Source organism: Diabrotica virgifera, chromosome 8, assembly GCF_917563875.1.
Source record: "Diabrotica virgifera virgifera chromosome 8, PGI_DIABVI_V3a".
In the NCBI taxonomy this organism is placed as follows: domain Eukaryota; kingdom Metazoa; phylum Arthropoda; class Insecta; order Coleoptera; family Chrysomelidae; genus Diabrotica; species Diabrotica virgifera.
The window spans coordinates 164496442-164517288 of record NC_065450.1 but is presented as its reverse complement, the minus strand read 5'-3'; the positions used below and the strand labels follow the sequence as shown (position 1 = coordinate 164517288).

The window sequence follows — 20847 nt, the reverse complement described above, 5'->3', positions numbered from 1 at the left end:
TGAAGAGCTTCCCGTGATACACTAAGATACACTTTGAAACATTTTAACCAAAATGAAGGTTTGTCCATTATAACAAAGTATTTGGCAGAGGAATCATGCAAAAAATCATTTGGATTTATTTGCAAAGCATCTTCTTGAAGTGACTCAGGCAGGGAGTCTATGTTGACATGGAATGGATCAGTTGAAATTCTGTAAATAAAATTGTCACAAGTGTTGATGAATGAATGATATGATATGAATGCATAAGTCTGCAAATTTTAGTCATTTGCATTGAGGAAAAGGCAGTCAAATTAACGTCCAAAGATTTGACCCAAACAATTTAACTGCAGGGGTTCCCAAACTTTTTTGTACCACGCCCCCTTTTGTTGAAATGAAAGTTTCTCGCGCCCCCCCTCCTTTACAATAAATTGTATGCTCCTAAATAGGAACAAAACAAAAACAAATAAGAATTAGCTTGAAAACAAAACATTTAATTATTCTGCCATGAGATACAACAATATAAATTTCCATAAAATCCAAAAATTATTAATAAAAGAAAAATAGATTAGGTTGGTTAGTGAGAGGGATGTGCTTGCATTTTATTTACTTGTATGCCTATTCGTGGCCGAGTTTTAGTAAGTGCACAACACAAGTCACTAGCAACATCAAGTTTATTCCGATACTTTGTTTTAATTGGCACAAGTGTTGAAAATCGCACAAATAGTTAGTTGAAAAAGGCAAATATAAATGAAGAGCTTCCCGTGATACACTAAGATACACTTTGAAACATTTTAACCAAAATGAAGGTTTGTCCATTATAACAAAGTATTTGGCAGAGGAATCATGCAAAAAATCATTTGGATTTATTTGCAAAGCATCTTCTTGAAGTGACTCAGGCAGGGAGTCTATGTTGACATGGAATGGATCAGTTGACATTCTGTAAATAAAATTGTCACAAGTGTTTGGGAAGTATTTCTGGAACTCTTCAATTAGGCTCTCCAAATGATTTGATATTTCGATTTTCAAACTTGATCCTTCATAAATATCCTTGAAGCGTGTTTCTTCTGAGATTGGCTCTACTTTAGAGAAATTTGAATAATTTCAGGGGTTTGCTGCTATTTTACGCCTCCAAAGTTGAGTAATTAAGCCTCCATCACAATGAGTAACTACTATATTTAAGTCTCCACCCTGCAGTTTTAGGTTAAGGCTATTCAACGAATCAAACATGTCTGACAAATAAGCCAATATTACTTGGGTAGAATGTTTTTTAAAGGCCATGTTTAGCTCATTTTGCTTTTGATGTTCCCAGGTGATTACTTCATCTCAAAGGTCAAATAATCTTACCAAAATGTTTCCTTTTGAGAGCCATCGTACTTCTATATGAAGTAGTAGTGTTTTGTAACCACTTTCTAAATCTTCACAAAGTTTTAAACAGTCGAGTATTCAAAGCACTGTTTTTTATGTACTTCACTACTTTAATACACAACTTTAAGACAGCCATAAGTTCATTTGGAAGGGTTTTTGCTGCCAAGGCTTGTCGATGTATAAAACAATGTATCCCAATCACATCAGCATTTTTCTCTATTACTAATTGCAAATAGCCTGAGCGAAAGCCAAGCATTGAAGGTGCGCCATCTGTACATAAACTGATCAGTTTTTGTTAAGAGAGTTTGTGTCATGTTTGTCAAAAAACTCTCACACTGCTTTCATAACATTAATAGCTTTTGTCGTGGTCTTCAGTCTCCAACTCTGTAGAAAAAAGTAGCTCGTCTTTCATTCTTTCGTTTTGAATATACCGAACATAAACAATTAACTGATAACATTGTACTATGTCAGTACTCTAGTCTAGCTGAATAGCAAAAAATGGCGATTATTTTACTGCATCATCTACCTGGTTTTGTATGTCTTCGGTCCTATCATCAATGCGGCGTTTCACAGTGTTGTCAAAAAGAGGTATTTGAGATAACTTTTGCTTACTCTGCGTTACCAGACACAGTTTAACAACCGGTTAATTTTGAGTTTTAGAAAAATAACTAAATTTAATTTAATGTTCAACTTGTCTCGCGCCCCCCCTCATATGACCTCACGCCCCCCAAGGGGGGCGCGCCCCCCAGTTTGGGAACCCCTGAACTAAAGAAAAGCGTTTAATTAATTTTAATACGACAAAACTAATTCTAATGTTAATTGTTTTTCTAAAACTACGATAAAAACACGAATTTTTTAAATTCGAGTTTTGGTTGAAGTTTTGTTTCGTATCGTATTGAAAATCGACACCAATAAACGCCGATTTATATATAAAAAAATGTATGACCGTTCAAAATTTGAAACTTTATTGTTAATTTATGAAGCATAACGTAAACAGTTAACGTAAAAAGTGAAATTATGTATAGTTCATATCAATAGCTGCAATCCGTAAAAGTTTCAAGGTTCTACATTGAAAAAAATAAGAGAATTTAGGCATTTTCCATTAAAATCGTTTTTTTATATTTAAACAATTATTAAACATAAAAAAAATTATTGACTATTCGTGTATTATTCCCGCGAATGCATATGTCTGCAAATTTTCATTCATTTGCATTGAAGAAAAGTCAGTCAAATTAACGTCTAAAGATTTGATGCAAACTATGAAGTAAAGAAAAGCGTTTAAAAATGTAAAAATAATAATATTTTATTTTTTTACAAAAAAATTAGCTGCATCAGTAGTTTTTGATCTACAATTTTATAAAATGCGAAAATTTAAGGGGATTTAAGGCAAGTATTGTACGCACACGACCACATGGCATTTAGGTAAGAAAATTAGTATCAAGTCTCTAAAGAAAGTTGCTCCACTCTTCCATATTTTAGAAGCAGGCTTGCTGACGAGGGATGTTGCAGCCGCGGTGGTGAGGAGATCGCTCAAGCTCCGTAGTCGTTGTTAGTATGGTTGTTAGTTGTTCTTGTTACGTGGTTATTCCGCCATAGCTTCTATTCAGTGTTAACCAGTGGGAACACAAATTCTGTGCTGAAAAGTTACAGGGCAGTACTAACTGTTCTACCTTCTACTTGCGTCTATTCTTTGCCAAAGCGACAAAAACTTTTCTACACGTAGAATACTATATTGCACGGAGTAATTAGATGAATGACATGTCCGGACACGATTAAGTAAAATATGTATAAAAGATCAGAGCCAAAAAATGTTTTTGATTATTTAAATTACTAATTGTTACTAATAAAATTTGGAGGAATTTGCGACGCAATTGGTTTCATTTAGCATAATTAGAGCCGCTTCTTTGATTTTTCTCTTTTTACTATCTGTTTCTTTAAGGACTACACTTGAATCTCTCCATTGAACTCTATGTTCATTATCCCATGCGTGTTGACATATTTGAGATCTATCAAATTCTCTATTTTTAATATAAGACTGATGTTCACTTATTCTAACGTTTAATGGTCTTGACGTTTCACCTAAATAAAATTGTTCGCATTCACAAGGTGTTTTATAAATGCAATTTTTTGTTCTTTCATGTTCATTGTTAGGTTTAGTTTTAGATAGAATAGATCTCAATGTGTTTGTTGTTTTGAATGTTGTGGAAATGTTGAATTTATTTCCTACTGTTTTAAGTTTCACGGATAGTCCTTTTGTATATGGTATTGATATTTTCCTCGTATTAATTCTTGTGAATGTTATAGGATCCCGTTCTAAGTTGTTCTGTTCCGTTCAATCCAATCTTGACAATTCCTTATTTATAAACGATAAAGGATAATCATTATTTTAATAAAACATATGCTAACGATTGTTTTTCTTCTAAAAATGAATTTTCGTTAGAGCAAGTAATTTTGGCTATATCATATAAGGATTTAATGATTCCCTTTTCACGTTGATGTTGTGATTTGATTTGTAATTGAGATATCCTGTTGGTGTTTGCTGGTTTTCTATACACTTGAGTCTCATATCCAGTATCCTTCTTTGAGACTAAAACATCGAGGAAAGGTAGGGTGTTATTATATTCCTTTTCCATTGTAAATTTTATTGTCTCTTCTTGATCGTTTATAATATTTAGGAATGTATCCAACAATTCTGATCTATGAGACCATATTGAAAACACATCATCTACATATCTCCACCATACTGTGGGTTTTAAATTTTGTTTAGAAATGATATTAGTTTCGAAATCCTCCATAAATATATTAGCCAATAATGGAGATAAAGAAGAGCCTAGTACTAGACCAAAATTTTGTTTATAGAATTTATTATTTAGTTGAAAATAGGTATTATTAGTACATAGTGTCAATAACTCCATTATAGCTGATACATTTAGTTTTGGCCTAGTTGTCAATAGGTTTGTTCCAACACGATACAAAACCGTTCTTGAACGGTTACGAGTATGCGCAGTAACGAAAAATGTGTTACTGAGCATACTTATTCGTTATTGCGCATGCGCGTAACGATTCAAGAACCTTTTTATATCGAGTTGGAAGAAACCTATCGTATTATCATTCTCTAATTTCGTTTTGATTATGTTTAAAGTTTTATCTAATGGCACATTTGTAAATAAATTGTTTATGTCAAAATAAAATATTATTTGGATTAAATTCCATTTTTGATAATTTGTTTAAAAAATGTTGTGTATTTTTTATAAATGGGTCATTATTATTTGCAAATGGTTTTATAATACTTAATAAAAATTTTGATAGTTCACTACAAGGAGAATTGATGGTACTACAAATGGGTCTAAGTGGTATATTCGCTTTATGAATTTTCGGTACTCCATAAAAATGTGGTGTCTTTATACTGTAATGAGGGATATTTTATTGCTGTGTTGGTTAAAATTATAAAATAAAAAGTTTGTCACTTAACTTTTTTAAATAAACAAACTAACGAAATCTGACGACAAAATGTTTAAAAATTAACAACTCCTCTTTTAATTTGTTTAAAAATTTCGGACAAAGTTCGTTGCTATCTAAATACTTTAGAGATGACCCAGCAGAATGTTCAAAAGGAAATATTTACAGCGACCAAAGATACAGCGAGGTAAATATGAAACATCATCAAAATTGATTTTTCGCATTTTTGCATAAAATTTGATTTTTGAACATGTTCCACCAATTCTAGATAAAACTAAACTTCATATACATCACTTCACAACATACATACTAGTTTCAGAGGCCAAATATCACCACCTGCTCACCGAACTACTAAATTTCAAGGATCATTCACATATATGATTTTTAAAATATATAACCAAGTACCCCAACATCTAAAATATCTACCAATAAGTACGTTTAAGACTAAGTACAAAAGTATTTTACAAGAAAGTAAATAGCAATTCTTTTTCTTTGTATTTTTTTTAATGTCTTATATCATTTGTTTTTGTTTATAGTAATAAAGGGATGACACTTCATTGTGTCAGCCTAGCTGTTTGTCATCTCTTTTTTGCAGAAATGTATTATTAAATTTAATATGTAAGTATTATAATGTATTGTTACATATCATTCTGCAAATAAAAACATATTATTATTATTATTATTATATTCGGATTTAGCGACCTCAAAAATATAAAGAATAACCAAAATTTGCCATTCGCCTATGATGGTCGCATTTTCGATTTCTAAGCCTCAAATTAGGGGTGTGCTGTTCGCCTATTAATTCTGTTAATAAAAATAACTGATTCAATAAAAATTAAACTTAGTTTCTTGTAAATACAAAACCACATCATGAATAACTACTACTCATGACATAATTTTATTTTCTGGTCTATCTCGTTAAGAGCAAACACTATTTGCCAAGTCATATCTTCCACAATTATTATGAGTGACATTAGACAATCTAACGACAAGCAAAAAAAATTCCGTTGTACATACCATTGTAGCGTAGCTATTCACTAATGCACTAGTTCCCGGAGTTCTATCTGGTCAGTTTCGTAACAGTGTGCTATCAAGCGTTGAAACTGTTAGTTTTGTTAGATAAATATCTCAGATTTTATCTTACTTTTCCCAGGGGTACGTACTTTTTCATTTCACGGAGATATACTACGTTGAGAAAGTCGTAATTATACAGATTGCACTGTAAAGTATAATAAAAATAACTTAGAGTGGTATCGATTATTTGAATGACATCGAAAATTATACCGAATTTACAATTCAATTAAAAAAATGTAAATCACAATAATATTCGGTTATACAGTGAAGTATAAAATGTATGCGTGAATAACAGTTGTGAATATGGTATAATAAATAAACACCCACGGATTGTGATATTAGGGGCTGCAGGTATCTCATTGATTACATTAGTCCAGAAAGCCACTGCGCATCCGCTAGGAAAAATATTCCGATTCGGATTTTTTGCACAATCTTACTCAAAAAGGACTCATTTTTAACAAATTTGCATGTTGCCAGGTCCAAAAATTTAAACATTTTTTGTTTGTTTTTTTTTTTTCTAAAATTATTTTTTTTTGCATCGAACAAAGTTTTTTAGGTTTTTTGGATCATTTCAAACAGAAAAGGTCTTTAGTGACTTTTCTCTAAAGTTGATAGTTTTGACATATAAGCGATTGAAAATTTAAAAATTGCGAAATCGACCATTTTTAGCCCTCAGAAACTATGTGAAAAACTGAAAATTTCGATGTTGCCAAGGTAAGAAGATATTCTTACCTTGATGAACATCAATTGATGAAATCCCGAAGAGTTTTTTGCAATACAATATCGAAAACCCCTTTGTTTTTTAATTGCATATATGTGTAACATGCGTAAATATATGTGCGGAAATATATTTCGATTCAATTTTTTTTCACCATCTTGCTTGAAAATATCCCCTCTTAACAAATTTGTATGTTGCCAGGATCAAAAAGATTTTTTAGGCTTTTTGGATCATTCCAAATTGAAAAGACCTTAAGTGACTTTTCTGCAAATGTGATAGTTTTCGAGATATAAGTGATTGAAATTTTAAAAGTTGCAAAATCGGCCATTTTTAACCCTCAAAAACTATGTGAAACACCAAAAATTTCAATGATACCAAGGTACGTAGATATTATAAGAATATCGATTGATGAAATCCCGAAGAGCTTTTTACAATAAAATATCGAAAGCCCCTTTGTTTTTTAATTGCTAATCAAACGGGAGCGACACTATTTTCAACCGTTACATGACGTATATTAATCGGAGAAAATTTTAAGTTTAAGAAAATTGTTTAAATTTTTTTTTGACACATTTTTGACCCTGGCAACATGCAAATCTGTTAGTAGGGAACCTTTTTAAGTAAGATGGTGAAAAAAAATTGAATCAGAATATTTTTCCGCACATATATTTACGCATATTACATACAATGTTGTATACATGCAACAGTTTTCGATATTGTGTTGCAAAAAGCTCTTCGGGACTTCATTAATCGATATTCTTAGAATATCTACGTACCTTGGTATCATTGACATTTTCGATGTTTTACATAGTTTTTGAGGGTTAAAAGTGGCCGATTTTGCAATTTTTAAATTTTCAATCGCTTATATTTCGAAAACTACCACATTTACGGAAAAGTCACTTAAGATATTTTCTATTTGGAATGATTCAAGAAACCTAAAAAAATTTGTCCTTTGCAAAGAAATTAGTTTTAGGAAAAAACAAAAAACAAGCATTTAAAATTTTTTTTGACTTTTTGATCCTGGCAACATACAAATTTGTATAGGGGATATTTTCAAGCAAGATGGTGAAAAAAAATTAAATCGAAATATTTTTCCGCACATATATCTATTTACGCATGTTACATAAAATATACATGCAACGCTAATCAAGCGCCCTTGATTGGCAATTAAAAAACAAAGGGGTTTTCGATATTGTATTGCAAAAAACTCTTCGGGATTTCACCAATCGATGTTCATAGAATAACTTTTTACCTTGGCATCATCGAAATTTTCAGTTTTTCACATAGTTTCTGAGGGCTAAAAATGGTCGATTTCGCAATTTTTAAATTTTTAATCGCTTTTATGTCAAAAACTATCAACTTTAGAGAAAAGTCACTAAAAACCTTTTCTGTTCGAAATGATCCAAAAAAACTAAAAAAAGCTTTGTTCGATGCAAAAACATAATTTTAGGAACAAAAAACCAAAAAAATAACGTTTAAAAAAATTTTGACCCACTTTTGGACCTGGCAACATGAAAATTTGTTAAAAGGAGTCCTTTTTGAGTAAGATTGTGCAAAAAATACGAATCGGAATATTTTTCCTATCGGATGCGCAGTGGCTTTCTGGACTACATAACCTCTGACATAACTCGCATTCAATCATAAACAAATGCGCAGACAATAAATACATTGACACATGCCTAAACCATACCCAATCAGTAAATCACCAGACAGATATTTTACAACTGACTCATAATATGGTGAGAATTGGATTACTGCGCTATCAAATCCCGAAGTTTGACACCTTATTTTATGCACTAGACAAAAAAAATCTCAGAAGAGTGTATTCACTTTTAAGTGAATACAAAATATAGAGGAAAATATGAATGAAATAAAGAGAGGCGGCCCCGGTTGCGTATTTCTGTTTGCGTCTCCATTTCACGACAGTTTTCTTCTTCTTCAGCCTGTGTTCTTCCACTGCTGGACATAGGCCTCTTCCATTTGCTTCCATCGATTTCTACTCTTGGAAATTCTGATACACTGCTTTCCCGCGACTTGTTTGATATCATCTGCCCACCTCTTCTGTGGTCTGCCTACTCGTCGCCTGTTCTCTCTTGGTCTCCAGTTTGTTAGTCTCTTTCGGGATTATCTCGGGCAACATGTCCGACCCATTGCCACTTGAGCCTTGCTATACGTTCTACGACATCAGTAATCTTTGTTCTTTCACGAATGTCGATATTTCGAATTCTGTCTCTCAAACTAATCCCTAGCATGGCCCTCCCCATCGCTCTTTGGGTTGTACTGAGCTACTCTAAGGTTTTCTTTGTAAAGGCCATGGTCTCCAGTCCAGTTGTAAAGGATGATTAGAGGTACATTTTTTGGTGAGGATTGGTTGGGAGATCGTGCATAAATGGTATCACCTAAAGTTGGTTTCTTATTAAGTATTGTTTGACATTTCATCCTAGAAAGACTTAACTGGTACAACGTCTAGAAATTATTTAGCTGTATTACGAAAATAGGCGTTCAATGAGGAATGTATTTCGTGCGCTTAGGCAGGCCGCACATCAAAGAAACATGAAACGTAATGAAACATAAAACGTGAAACACGTTTCCTGAAAATAAAACAATGCTAAACAAATAGAAGTCCTCATACCAATGAAACGAGTGTGATTCATGCGTGTGAAACATTTTTATCTTCCGAAGGCGCACACCAAATAAACATGAAACGTGAAACACGTTTCATGGAAATAAAACACTGCTTAACAAATAGACGTCCGCATATCTATGAAACGAGTGTGATTCGTGTCTATGAAACATTTTTATCTTCTTGAAACGTGTTTCATGAAATAGGACGTGTTCTATTCTTCGATATCAGTTTCATTATTTTAACTAATTAATTACATGCGTAAAATGAATGCCGACCAAAAATTTAATATTGTATTGGATTCTGTGGTGGAGCAGAACGAAGAGTTGTACAATAATTATAACCTGAAGTGGTACTCGAATAGACAATAACAAGAAAATATCGTTTTTTTTTACCAGGACCCACAATAAAACAATGTAAATGTTTGTATACTCATTCTATAAAATGATTGTTAGCAAGATGATTATTTAATTCGTTTGCAATCAAATATTATGTACTATGGTTATGATTTTTGGACAGTAATAAAGAGTTGCCACAACATCAACGACCTCGTCATCATCATTTTCCATTATTTACTATACAAATTTTATTTTTGTTTCTTTGATTAGTATATTAGTGTAGGAAACAGAGATTAAACTTCACAAACTCGACACAAGTAAGGTATTATTTTTTTTTCTGGTATATCAAGGGGTGCTTATTATCAGACTAACTTTTTTTAAAAGATTTGCCCCGCAACACCCATTTTCATTCCTTTAAAGGGGGTAGGGAAAAATCCTACTCCATTAGTAGGGTTTTTTATAAATACATTTATATATTATGGTTATTGCAACATTCCTGCGAAAACTACCCCTATCCCCGAAAATAAGTTTGGCGAGCATGTTTTTACGATTATCTCATTACCTATATATTTTTTTTGAAACAAAGCTTACACAGAATTAAAGACCACTATTTCCTCTACAAATAAGGTCTTATGCATTTTTTTCGTATAAGCAACCGTTACGGCACAGTGGAACCGCAAACCTCAGAAATGCTTTGGCGGGCTCCAGTTTTGTTTTTTTTTTCGTCACCTATTCATTTTATTATTAATATGCTTATGACAAATAAAAGAACACACTGTCTGCTACATACTATGACCTATATTTTAACTTTCTTTGCTCCTTAAAGCCACAGTGGTGGCCCAGAGTCAATGTTTGCATATTTTCTTTATTCATTTTCCTTTTCTTTTGGGGTGGTTTCGGGGAAAATATAGGGGTGCATTATACAAATCTGTAAATAATACTTGTACATGGATAATCGCTGAAAGTTTTTTTACGCTAGCATAAGCGGTTCAGATGGTATATATAAAAAGGGGCTTTTTAAAATTTAACACCCTGTAATTAAAAAATGGACAATTGCCCTTAAATGAAGCTTATACCAAAAAACCAGACATTTATTTGTGATTAATTGCCGCTGGGTTGCTTCTTGATTCCCATTACGGTTAGGGAAAAATAATTTTTTTTTTAAACATCTTCTTTAAAAACTTGTCAACTTTGGGGCGCAACCTCCGCTAAACGGTGTGTGATAGATATATGCTGTCGCGGAATAAATTGTAGGAAATATAGTCCTCTTCATATTTCTATTGACGAATTTTTTGCAATGACGTACAGGAAGGGCTACGTTTCGCAAAAACGGCAAACTACCCCCTTTAAAGGGATGAAAATGGGTGTTCCGGAGCGAAATCTTTTAAGAAAAAGTTAGTCTCATTAAAAGCACTTCTTGATATACTGAAAAAAAAATATAACCGGACTTAATTGCGAAGTTTAACCTTTGTTTCCTACACTAGATAACATGAAACGGTTTCGTTCTTCACAACTTATTTGTTTCATGTTTCACGTTTCTTGGATATTAAAAAGCAATTAAAGAGCGGCGCCGACAGCAACGACCACGTCACTATCCATTGCCGACTATACAAATTTTATTTTTGTTTTATCGATTAGCTTATCACATGAAACGGTTACTTTTTTTACAATTTATTTGTTTCATGTTTCACGTTTAATGTTTCACGTTTCATGTTTCTTTGATGTGCAAAGTTTCTTTGATGTGCCTTAGAGCAAAAAAAAATTATTTCCGATGAGGCCCGTTTTTGGCTTAATGAGGACGTGAATTAACAAAATGCCCGTATTTGGGTTGATAAGCAACACAAAGAGGTTCAAGAGTTGCCAATACATTCAGAAAAAACCACTGTTTGGTGTGGTGTATGGGCCGGTGTCATCGTCGGTCCATACCTTGGACCGGCCAGAATGTTATTGTGAATGGAGACCATTATCGTGCCATGATAACGGACTATTTGGTACCAGAAATTGAAGTTCATAGTTTAAGTGATATTTGGTTCCAAAAATATGGCGCCAACTGCCATACATCCCGTCAAAGCATGTCTTTACTGAGAAAATAATAAACCAAGAACCAAATAATTTACATTGGTTGTGGTCCAAATTCATTGGAAGAAGAAAATAGTTTAATACAGTTATGTAGTTCAAACAAAACTGATATAAAATAATAATAGGAAGCAAAAAACAGATTTTAACACTAAGAATAATAAAAAATTAGTTTTTTAATATGCATACCTATTGTTATGACTCGTCCGAATACAGTGACATCGTCTAGAATCGAACAGTTCCACCTTCTGTTGTGAAACTGATATTTGCATTCACTTAATGTATGTTTAGCGCCCATAGCAACTGCATTCATATGATCTAAGTACAATTGACATAATCTTCTTTGGCCGGAGCTGAGACCTGGTAAGGCTCTACACGATGGGGGTCCTTGGTCATTTTGCATCATATCGTCGAATACCAGCCCCATTCGTCTATAAAGAAAAATATCGATTAAATCAAATATAGTGGGTTTGTAGTTAAATCTTTTATTCTAGGCCTGGATCCCGCGTACCAAAAAAAATTGATTAATATCAAGCTGAAAATTTGTTAATAGCGTAACGGTGTCTAGTCGGACAAATTTTGATGTATGGGAACACTGGAACAGGGGAAGTTTTAATTGTGGAACAGTTTAAAAATTCGGAACATCCAATTGATTTGTTACCCTTTCATTAAACTCTCATGCAAAAATCAGACTGCTATTATTAACAAACATGATTCCTGTCATGTGACATGTTCTTCGTGTTCCACTCATTAAAATGCACAGTTGGTGATAAACACCAGTCTGATTTTTGAATGAGTGTTTAATGAAATGGTAACAAATCAATTGAAAGTTCTGTCCGACAAAATAGATGGAACTTTTTCGTAGTCTGACGTTCCAAATTTTTAGCCTGTTCCACTATTAAAACTTCCCCTATTCCAGTGTTCCTATACATCAAAGTTTGTCCGACTAGACACCGTTAAGCTATTAATAAATTTTTAGCTTGCAATTAATCAACTTTTTTTTGGTACGCGGGATCCAGGTCTATTCGATTAAATATGAATGAGAACCTTCAGGCAACTTGGTTTTATTGTAAAACTACCTCTTCTTGGAGGTTGTTGAGATAAAATGAATATCTACAACGTAACAATAGGACGAACATAACGAAAATCCTAAAAGAGAGGGTACAAACATAGGCTGCTGGTTGCAAAAATATTAGGCTATTACTTGTAATAGAAGGATAGATTATTGTGTTAATACTATTGGTGCAAAAAATTATTACGAAGGGTACCCAGATAGCACAGTCCCAATTAAGTCCGAATGTACGGGGACCTCAATCGGACGTCCCCAGGAATTACAAATTCAGGCCCCTGTTTCAGGTCCCACTAAGTCAGAATGTAGTGGGACCTTAATCGGACGTCCCCAGGAAGTACGATTAAGGCCGTCGCTAGGAAAGTTTATCTTCATTTACAGTTGAGTCCGGGAATCTTTACCCGTGCGTCATCATTTAAAGCATACGAAATAAGTCGATGATAAGTCGGGAATTGAAATTTACTGAACGCAACAGCAAGTGACTCAACTGTATCAGTTAATCTTGCTTTTTGTAACAGTTCTAGTTAACTCTCAATATAATCTACTAAAAAATTTAAATTTTAATTAATGTATTAATAGTAATAATTAATAAAAACAATTTAAATTATCTTTGACTTAAAAACATTTTTCTACAATCATGTTAAAAATGCAATTTTTAGCACTCCATACGAGCGTTAAAAATGCTACTTTAAGGCACTAGTGCTTTAAAAAATCTTTAAGGCACTGCAGTTCGTATTGACCGTATAGGCAATTTTGATGTAATGTCAAAAAAATATAAAAATGGAATGCCAGTCAAGTTCAAGTAAAAGTTTTTGTAGATATTGTCCTGTAATTACGTTTATAGAAAAAATATTGTATGATATGCGTGTTGAAAAGTACATTTTTAAGGCACTCATGTGAATTGCAGAACTCGCTATCGCTCATTCTGCAAACTTTCACATGCGTGCCTTAAACGTGTACTTTTAACACTTATATCATAAATAACTATTATACAGTTTATCTTCATTTATCTTTTTTGTAACAATTTTAATTAACTTTGATTTAAAATGCCTCTTTTGAATTTTTTCTATCCAGTATTTACACTGATATTGTACTATTTACTTTTCCAAACTTTACTTGTGTGGCGTTTCAAAACTATTTTTTAAATGTAACTTTTTGTAATGTGATTATGTGTGTGAATAAATTGAGGATATTGCAACGGTGTCGTATGTCACGCTTAGATCCAGGCCTACATAAATGTTAGGTTATATTCATTATTCATTGCACGTTATATTTAAAAGAATTATCAAAATGTGGAGGAGCAAGTAAAGAAGAAAATAAAAAGACATCTTTTAACATATTTATTTGTAAAATTTTAATAAAAATTTGTTTGACATATAATACAATAATATGCTGTATTTTTTGATTTTAAATGCAGATTTCATCTTTAAAAATTATGAGTAAATTTATATAAAATAATTTTAGACTTTTTCAAAATTGTTTCATTGTAATTAAAAGCCATCTTTAAAATTTCTGAAAACATTTTACATAATGTCCTAAAAAGGTTTGGTCGGAGGTCCCAAGGAGGTTTTGGTCGGCCGTCCCAAGGAGAGTTTGGACGGACGTCCTGGGTACGGATGATTTTGTAACATCGGACGTGCTCGGTACGTCCCGAGGATGTCCGAGGACCTGAAACGTACGTCCTCAGGACATACTAATGTCCTAGTGGAACGTCCCAGGGATGTACTGGTGCTATTTGGGTAGGTACTAACAAATTTTTGTGGAATAAATACAAAATGGAGCACAACTAGGAAATAGATAGAAAACATACATATAAACAAATAGATCATATAGAGAAAAACAATATACTATATCTATCATAAGTAGTTTCGAGTGTGATGAGTTTCAAAAGTCTTTCGATTGTCTATGTCAGTGATTCCCAAAAGAGAACCTGCAAGGAGTCTACGTGTGCGTAAATAAAAATTGGAGGTCTATGAAATGAAAATGGGGGTCAATAGCAAGAAATTACAAACAACAGTGTCATTTGTATAATTTTGACATTTAAAAAAATTACAAATATGTAATGTATTAATATAATGAATAAAGTGGTTCTAAAACTGCTTTCACTTGATCTCGGAGCATAATATACGCATCTCACTCGCACGGCACAGACGTAGGTAGCAGTTAGGCTGCACCTACATTGGATCAGCATTTCTCCCAATCCGATCCGACGTCGGCCGATGTCTGATGGAAACAAACTCAAAGTATTAAAGCGTAGTGCCTACACTACAGTGGGAAGCCCTATCCGATAGTGCAATGATAGTACATCGGACCGGGACAAATACGGTTCCTATATAGGTGTACCCCTACATATAAATATTTTTTGGTCGGTTTTGCTAAAGTAGGTCTGTACGCTAACCTTTCAATTCACGAGCTGCACTTTTTTTTTAATTCATAACTTTTATAAGAATATGATTAAATGTTTACAACAGGTCCCTTAGTCTTTAGAAATTTCAGAAAAAAATATTTCTTTAAACTGAACAGAGTTGTAGCAAGTTAAACGAAAAAAAAACGTGATTTTTTTTGTATTTTTAGGGTAAAATTGCGTTTTTGACAATGTCCCCCGACTTGTAATTTAAAATAAATCTCATTTTTGTTTTCAGTACCGTTAAAAACATAAAGTATGGCCAAAGTTAGCCATTCACCACACCGTGGTCAGTACCATATGTCATTTTGGGGTGCCTGCCGCTCGCCTATTTGTCTCATGTGAAGGGTGTGTGTATTATAATTAAATGTTTGTTACTACTGCAATAATTATCGTTGCTGTTATTAGGTAAACAAAGTTTCGCTTAATACAGTGATGAGCGCGATAGTAAGATAGTAACCGGCAAAATAACGCAAAAGATGTAAAACATAATGTATTGTGAAATAAAAAGAGATGGAACTAGTAAAGGTGGAAATTATCGATATAAACGTATAAATTAACATTACATTACATAGTTTCCCATCTTTAGACGTCTGTGACAGGAGTATTTTATAAAATTTTCCTGTCGCAGTGACAGTTGTCACACTCCTCCGATACGTCTAAAGGTGGGAAACTATGTAATGTAATGTTAATGTATGCGATTATATCGATAATTTCCACCTCTACTAGTTTCATCTCCTGTTTAATTCACAATATATTATGCTTTCCATCGTTTGCGTTATTTTTCGGTTATTAGCGCGCTCATCACTGTATATTCGAACAAATACGGTTCTTCGAGTGAGTAAGAGATCCAACAAAAGCAACAACTATGAAATTATCTATTACAAGGGTACCCTATAAACAAAAAAATAAAGCCCACCGATTCTAACCCCCGCCCCCATAATTACCACCCATTAACTTATCTCTCATAACAATTACTCTCTGCGTTGTCCCTTTGACAAATGACAACAATAAAGGAACTCTAGAAAAACGTTCCGAAAATATTCAAATATTACATTCTTTGTGTCAAAAAATTTGTCTCTTGTGAAAGAAACTAATAATTCAACGTTAGGATGGAATTATTGTTTGAAAAATGTTACATGCGCTGAAAACCACATAACTTTAGAACTTGTTCTCAACTGATTTACGAGTAAGCTTTGTAGTGCGTGATCATAGGCGTAGGATAAATATTTGAATTCGGTTACAAAAGATAGATATGTGTAAAAATGTAAATTTAATCAATAAATAAATTCCAAAAAGCGAATTTAAGAGTTATTAATAACTAATATGTGTAATATTTATCCTGATAATCATTGTCTTGTGGTTTTTTATAAGATTTAGACAATTTGACTCCATTTATACCAAATTGTCATTATCTTTTTGAACTTTTTTCTCTTGTTTCTGATAATTCAGCTATTGACAGCTCTTCGTATTTGATAATTTTGTATATACATATTTTATTATTGTGTATACATATACGTATTTTATTTTTTTAGCAGCCGTGCCGTCTTTACGCACCCAGTAATATAACAGCCTTAATGCATCCTTTCATATTATACTGTCGTTAAGTCGCACGAACGTAGTTTCCTTGGTTGTTTGGTACATTATTTTCATTTACACTTTGTGGCTGTTTGAAGTAGGAGCATATATTTTATATTAAGATGTCTCAGATTGATAATGAAATATTAATAACATTAATTGAAGCGAGACCTGTTCTTTGGGACAAAAAAATATAAACATAAAGATATAAACTTGACGAGAAATGCTTGGAATGGTGTATGCCGTGCACTTAACTGTGAATTTGACGAATTAATTGACAAATAAAAAAACACATTTGGTAAGTACAGCAAAATTATTTTGTATGTTACTGACAACAACTGCTATAATTAAAACTGCTAAGTATATTATAAAAAACTTTATTTTACATAGTTGCAATTAACGTTGAGTATAGAGGGTGTTCCATCAATATGTGTGAATATAAAAATATATAAATCGTATCTTTTTGCGTTAATAGGATGGACCCAATGAATTCGGTTCCTCTTATTTCTCATTATTCGACGATAAAGTAACCGCAACGCTATAATTTGATTTCGCTCCATATAATATAACTATACCTTTTTTTCTACGAAATTATATTTAGTTTTATAGGGTAAACGACTCGGTGAAGACTGGAGTAGGGCAGCGGTCACGTCTTGTGTGAAATTATCTAAAAACAATATTTAAAACGAGGAGAGCAACATTTAAAAACGAGTGGATGACAGCGGGCCTTTTAAATTATGTACATGAAAAACATAGACTGTAATGTTGTTCTGAAGCTATTTCCTTGTAGCATTTTTGTAATAAACTATTCTAAATGGGAAACAAGCCATAATTTAACTAAAAAATCATGTTATTAACGTTTCGACGCCCAAATCGGATGTCGAAACATTAATTACATCATTTTTTAGTTAAATTGGGGCTTATTTCCCATTTAGAATAGTTTATTACATAAATTGTATGAGCTAATCCAAGATCTCACAAATAATAGAACAACGATTATAAAAACAAATTAAGACTTTTAATTAAAAGCATAAGAAATAATAACTGACAAAATAGAAATTGCAAATGAATTAAATACGCATTACAGTACATCAGGACAAAAGTATGGACAAAAAATACCCATTTGTAATGATACATCGTAATAATACATATCAGACATCGTATCATGTACCTACCTCAGGCACAAAGTGTAAATAAAAATAATATACCAAACAACACAGCAAAATATCTTCGTGCGACTCAATTCTTATTATGTGAAAAGGATAGGTGCGTCAAAACTACCGCATGAGAAAACCCTCGCACGTTCAAAATTCTTATAATGTGAAACAGCCCTAAGTAAATGCTGGCAAAACTCACTGATTATTGGTTTTTCTTTTAACGAATATTTGTATGTCAGACGATTTAAAAGTATGGTTCAGCTTGCCGAAGGCTGCCCAAGTCTTATACGACGGAGAAGCTCAACAGTAATACATATATGTAAAACGTACTTGCATCCTCTTGTTAAGTATTGAGCAAAAAAATTACTCTTTGCTCAGGCATTTCACAAGAAGATATTCACCGGATTTCATCTTTGAACAAAAGTATTCACCGTAAAACAATGACGACACTTTTCGTACACTCCGATATACCTACGAACTAGTGTTGCCCAAATGCAAGACCAAGACGAGACTTAGACAGTCTTGGTCTTGATTTTGCGCCAGTACACCTGGTCTTGGTCTTGGTATTGCGCTCCCGGTCTTGGTCTTGGTCTTGGTATTGGTCTTGCAGCAAGAGTCTAGCAAGTCACGCGTCAGTTAGCGTCGAGTCAGCCTGTAGTCAGCTATGCGCAAAATGAGACAAAAATTAGCAAATTGGACCCATTAGCCTATTGCACATCTTAGAACAACGTAACAGAGAGGTGCATTTTAAGCTTGAATATCATAGCCATAGTAAAGACTAGCCAAATTAATAAATATCTAAACAACTGACACCGGGTGGGGTTTAAACCCACGATCTAAGTGATCCCTGCCTATGTTCTAACTAACTAAAGTTAAAACTACCTCTTAAAACCCACAAAATTTCATTTGCAGATCTCAACCAGTTTTGGATCAATAAATAAATCGTCAGTTTGTAAGAAAAATTTCAACCCCCCTATTTGGTAAAAAAAGCATTTATAAAGTAAACGTTTATGAAGCAAACTGTCATTACTTTTTCGTGCAGAATTACCCATTAAAGTTTGCCACACTTATTTAAAAACATTCTGTATTGATGAAAAACATGGCTAGTTAAAAAAGTACCTTTTCGTACTTCCGGGCCTAAAGTGACAACTTCACTCCCTTGTGACAGGTACTAAAGTGTCACATTTAATCCCTCCGGGATTAAATATTGACGAAACTCCCGGAACGATTAAATCACAAACAAACGAATTTAAGGGATATTTTATTGAAAAATATAATTAATTAGAATGGTAATTAACGTTAATATTCAAATTAATATTGTGACAGTTCGTCATATTGACCAGTCTTTCCTGGGTTAATGCAGCAGGTAACTGACGAGTAACAGATAGGTCCTTTTCATATTGAACTGGTGTTTGTTTCGAAGATCCTGCGGAAACAGGAAGCGAGAATGAGGACTGTGGCATAACTATAGTGGACGAATCGGCGACTTGACCAAATATTTTATCTGAAATTTTTTGTTTATTTTTAATAGACGATTCAATATATCCCTCGGCCACGTTGGAGGATTTCCATCCTCCATGTCTCTTCAGCACGTCTATTGTTGCTCCCGAATCAGCTAACAAAGACGCAGATGTGCGTCTAAAACAATGTCCCGTATAAGACGTCGCATTTTCTAATTTCAAGAAAGCTGCTATTTGCCGTGGAATTGTACCAAACATGTTTTTTCCTACTACTCGCGTAGTACATTCTTTGTTGATGTATTGAACAAAAAATTTTGAATGAGTTGTCCCTGTCTTTCGCAATGCCACATATTTCCGAAATATCGCCACAAAACTGATGGCACTGTTTTCTGAATTTTTGATCACAAAATTTCGGTCAATTTTATTTTTGGTGTTTCTAATCGCAATTAGGAAGGAATCGCCCAAATCTCTCACATCGTCGATTTCTAAATCAACCAACTCTTTTCCACGACAAGCTCCCGCAACGCCCAAAATAAGTGCAACCTACAAAAAAATTGATTTCTTAAAATTTCTGAATATAAACAAATTTCCAAATTTACCTTAAGCATTAAATATTTATCATCCGGAGCCTCCCGTAAGAACTGATCTACCTGCTCAGACGTGAGAATTCTTGACTTCTTTGGCTTAAATCCCTCATTTCTTCTCTTCAAAAAAGCTAATAATTTTGGAAATTTACTTATATCTTCTCTAATGTTAATAACCGATTTCAGCATTGAGTAATGTGCCCAGAGAGTTGAGGCACAAACCGCTTTTGATTTATCATCGAAGTAGACTAACAGCGCATTTTCAGTAGGTTGTCTCACATTTTTTAAGCGGCACCACTTTTTAAAAGCATCGTACTGCTGCTCGTATAGTTTTCTAGATTTCGGTGGTAACAATTCTTCACCTACTTCGGCTGCTCTTTTATCAATATCAGATACACCTTCTTCACTCATGATACCAATAATTATCAATAACAATGTTTCTTTACAATGACACTAGTAATGACAATGTTTCTAAATTATAACTGTCACAACGCAATGTTACTATGGTAACTTATTTTAAAGACAGTTTATTAAATGAGTTGAAGAGAGAAAAAACTGATTGAAATTATTGAAATAATTAATAAAATCATACCGGAAGTACGAAAAGTATCGTATATACCTTGCGACTGAAGTACATTTAATCCTTCAGGTAAATTATGGCCCTCCCTGCGGTCGGGCCATAAACTTTACCTTCAGGATTAAATGTACTACTTCAGTCCCGCGGTATATAATGTACTATTTTTATTATCCAATATAAGTGAATGAATAGAAAACATAATGTTAAAAAAATATGAGGCTATAGTTGGGCTTTAATTTCACTATATAATAGTGTTATAATATATATTATAACTTATTATACTCTAGTATAATAACTTAGCATAATGCTAGAATATTCCACAGAGTGAGAAAAAACACAGTTTGATTGGTACACCCGGTATACACTGACAATAATTGACCTGTACAGCA

General features: G+C 33.2%; 1 protein-coding gene across 3 annotated transcripts in view; it reads right to left on the bottom strand.

Moving 5' to 3' along the window:
* The window catches only part of LOC114336207 (protein Wnt-5b-like), a 642835-nt gene that overhangs the window by 256471 nt on the left and 365517 nt on the right, over positions 1-20847 (bottom strand). For all 3 annotated transcript variants that reach the window (XM_050657971.1, XM_050657972.1, XM_050657973.1), the window contains exon 3: positions 11819-12060. In XM_050657971.1, the coding sequence (XP_050513928.1) occupies positions 11819-12060 (242 nt within the window). The remainder of the gene's footprint in view (positions 1-11818; positions 12061-20847) is intronic.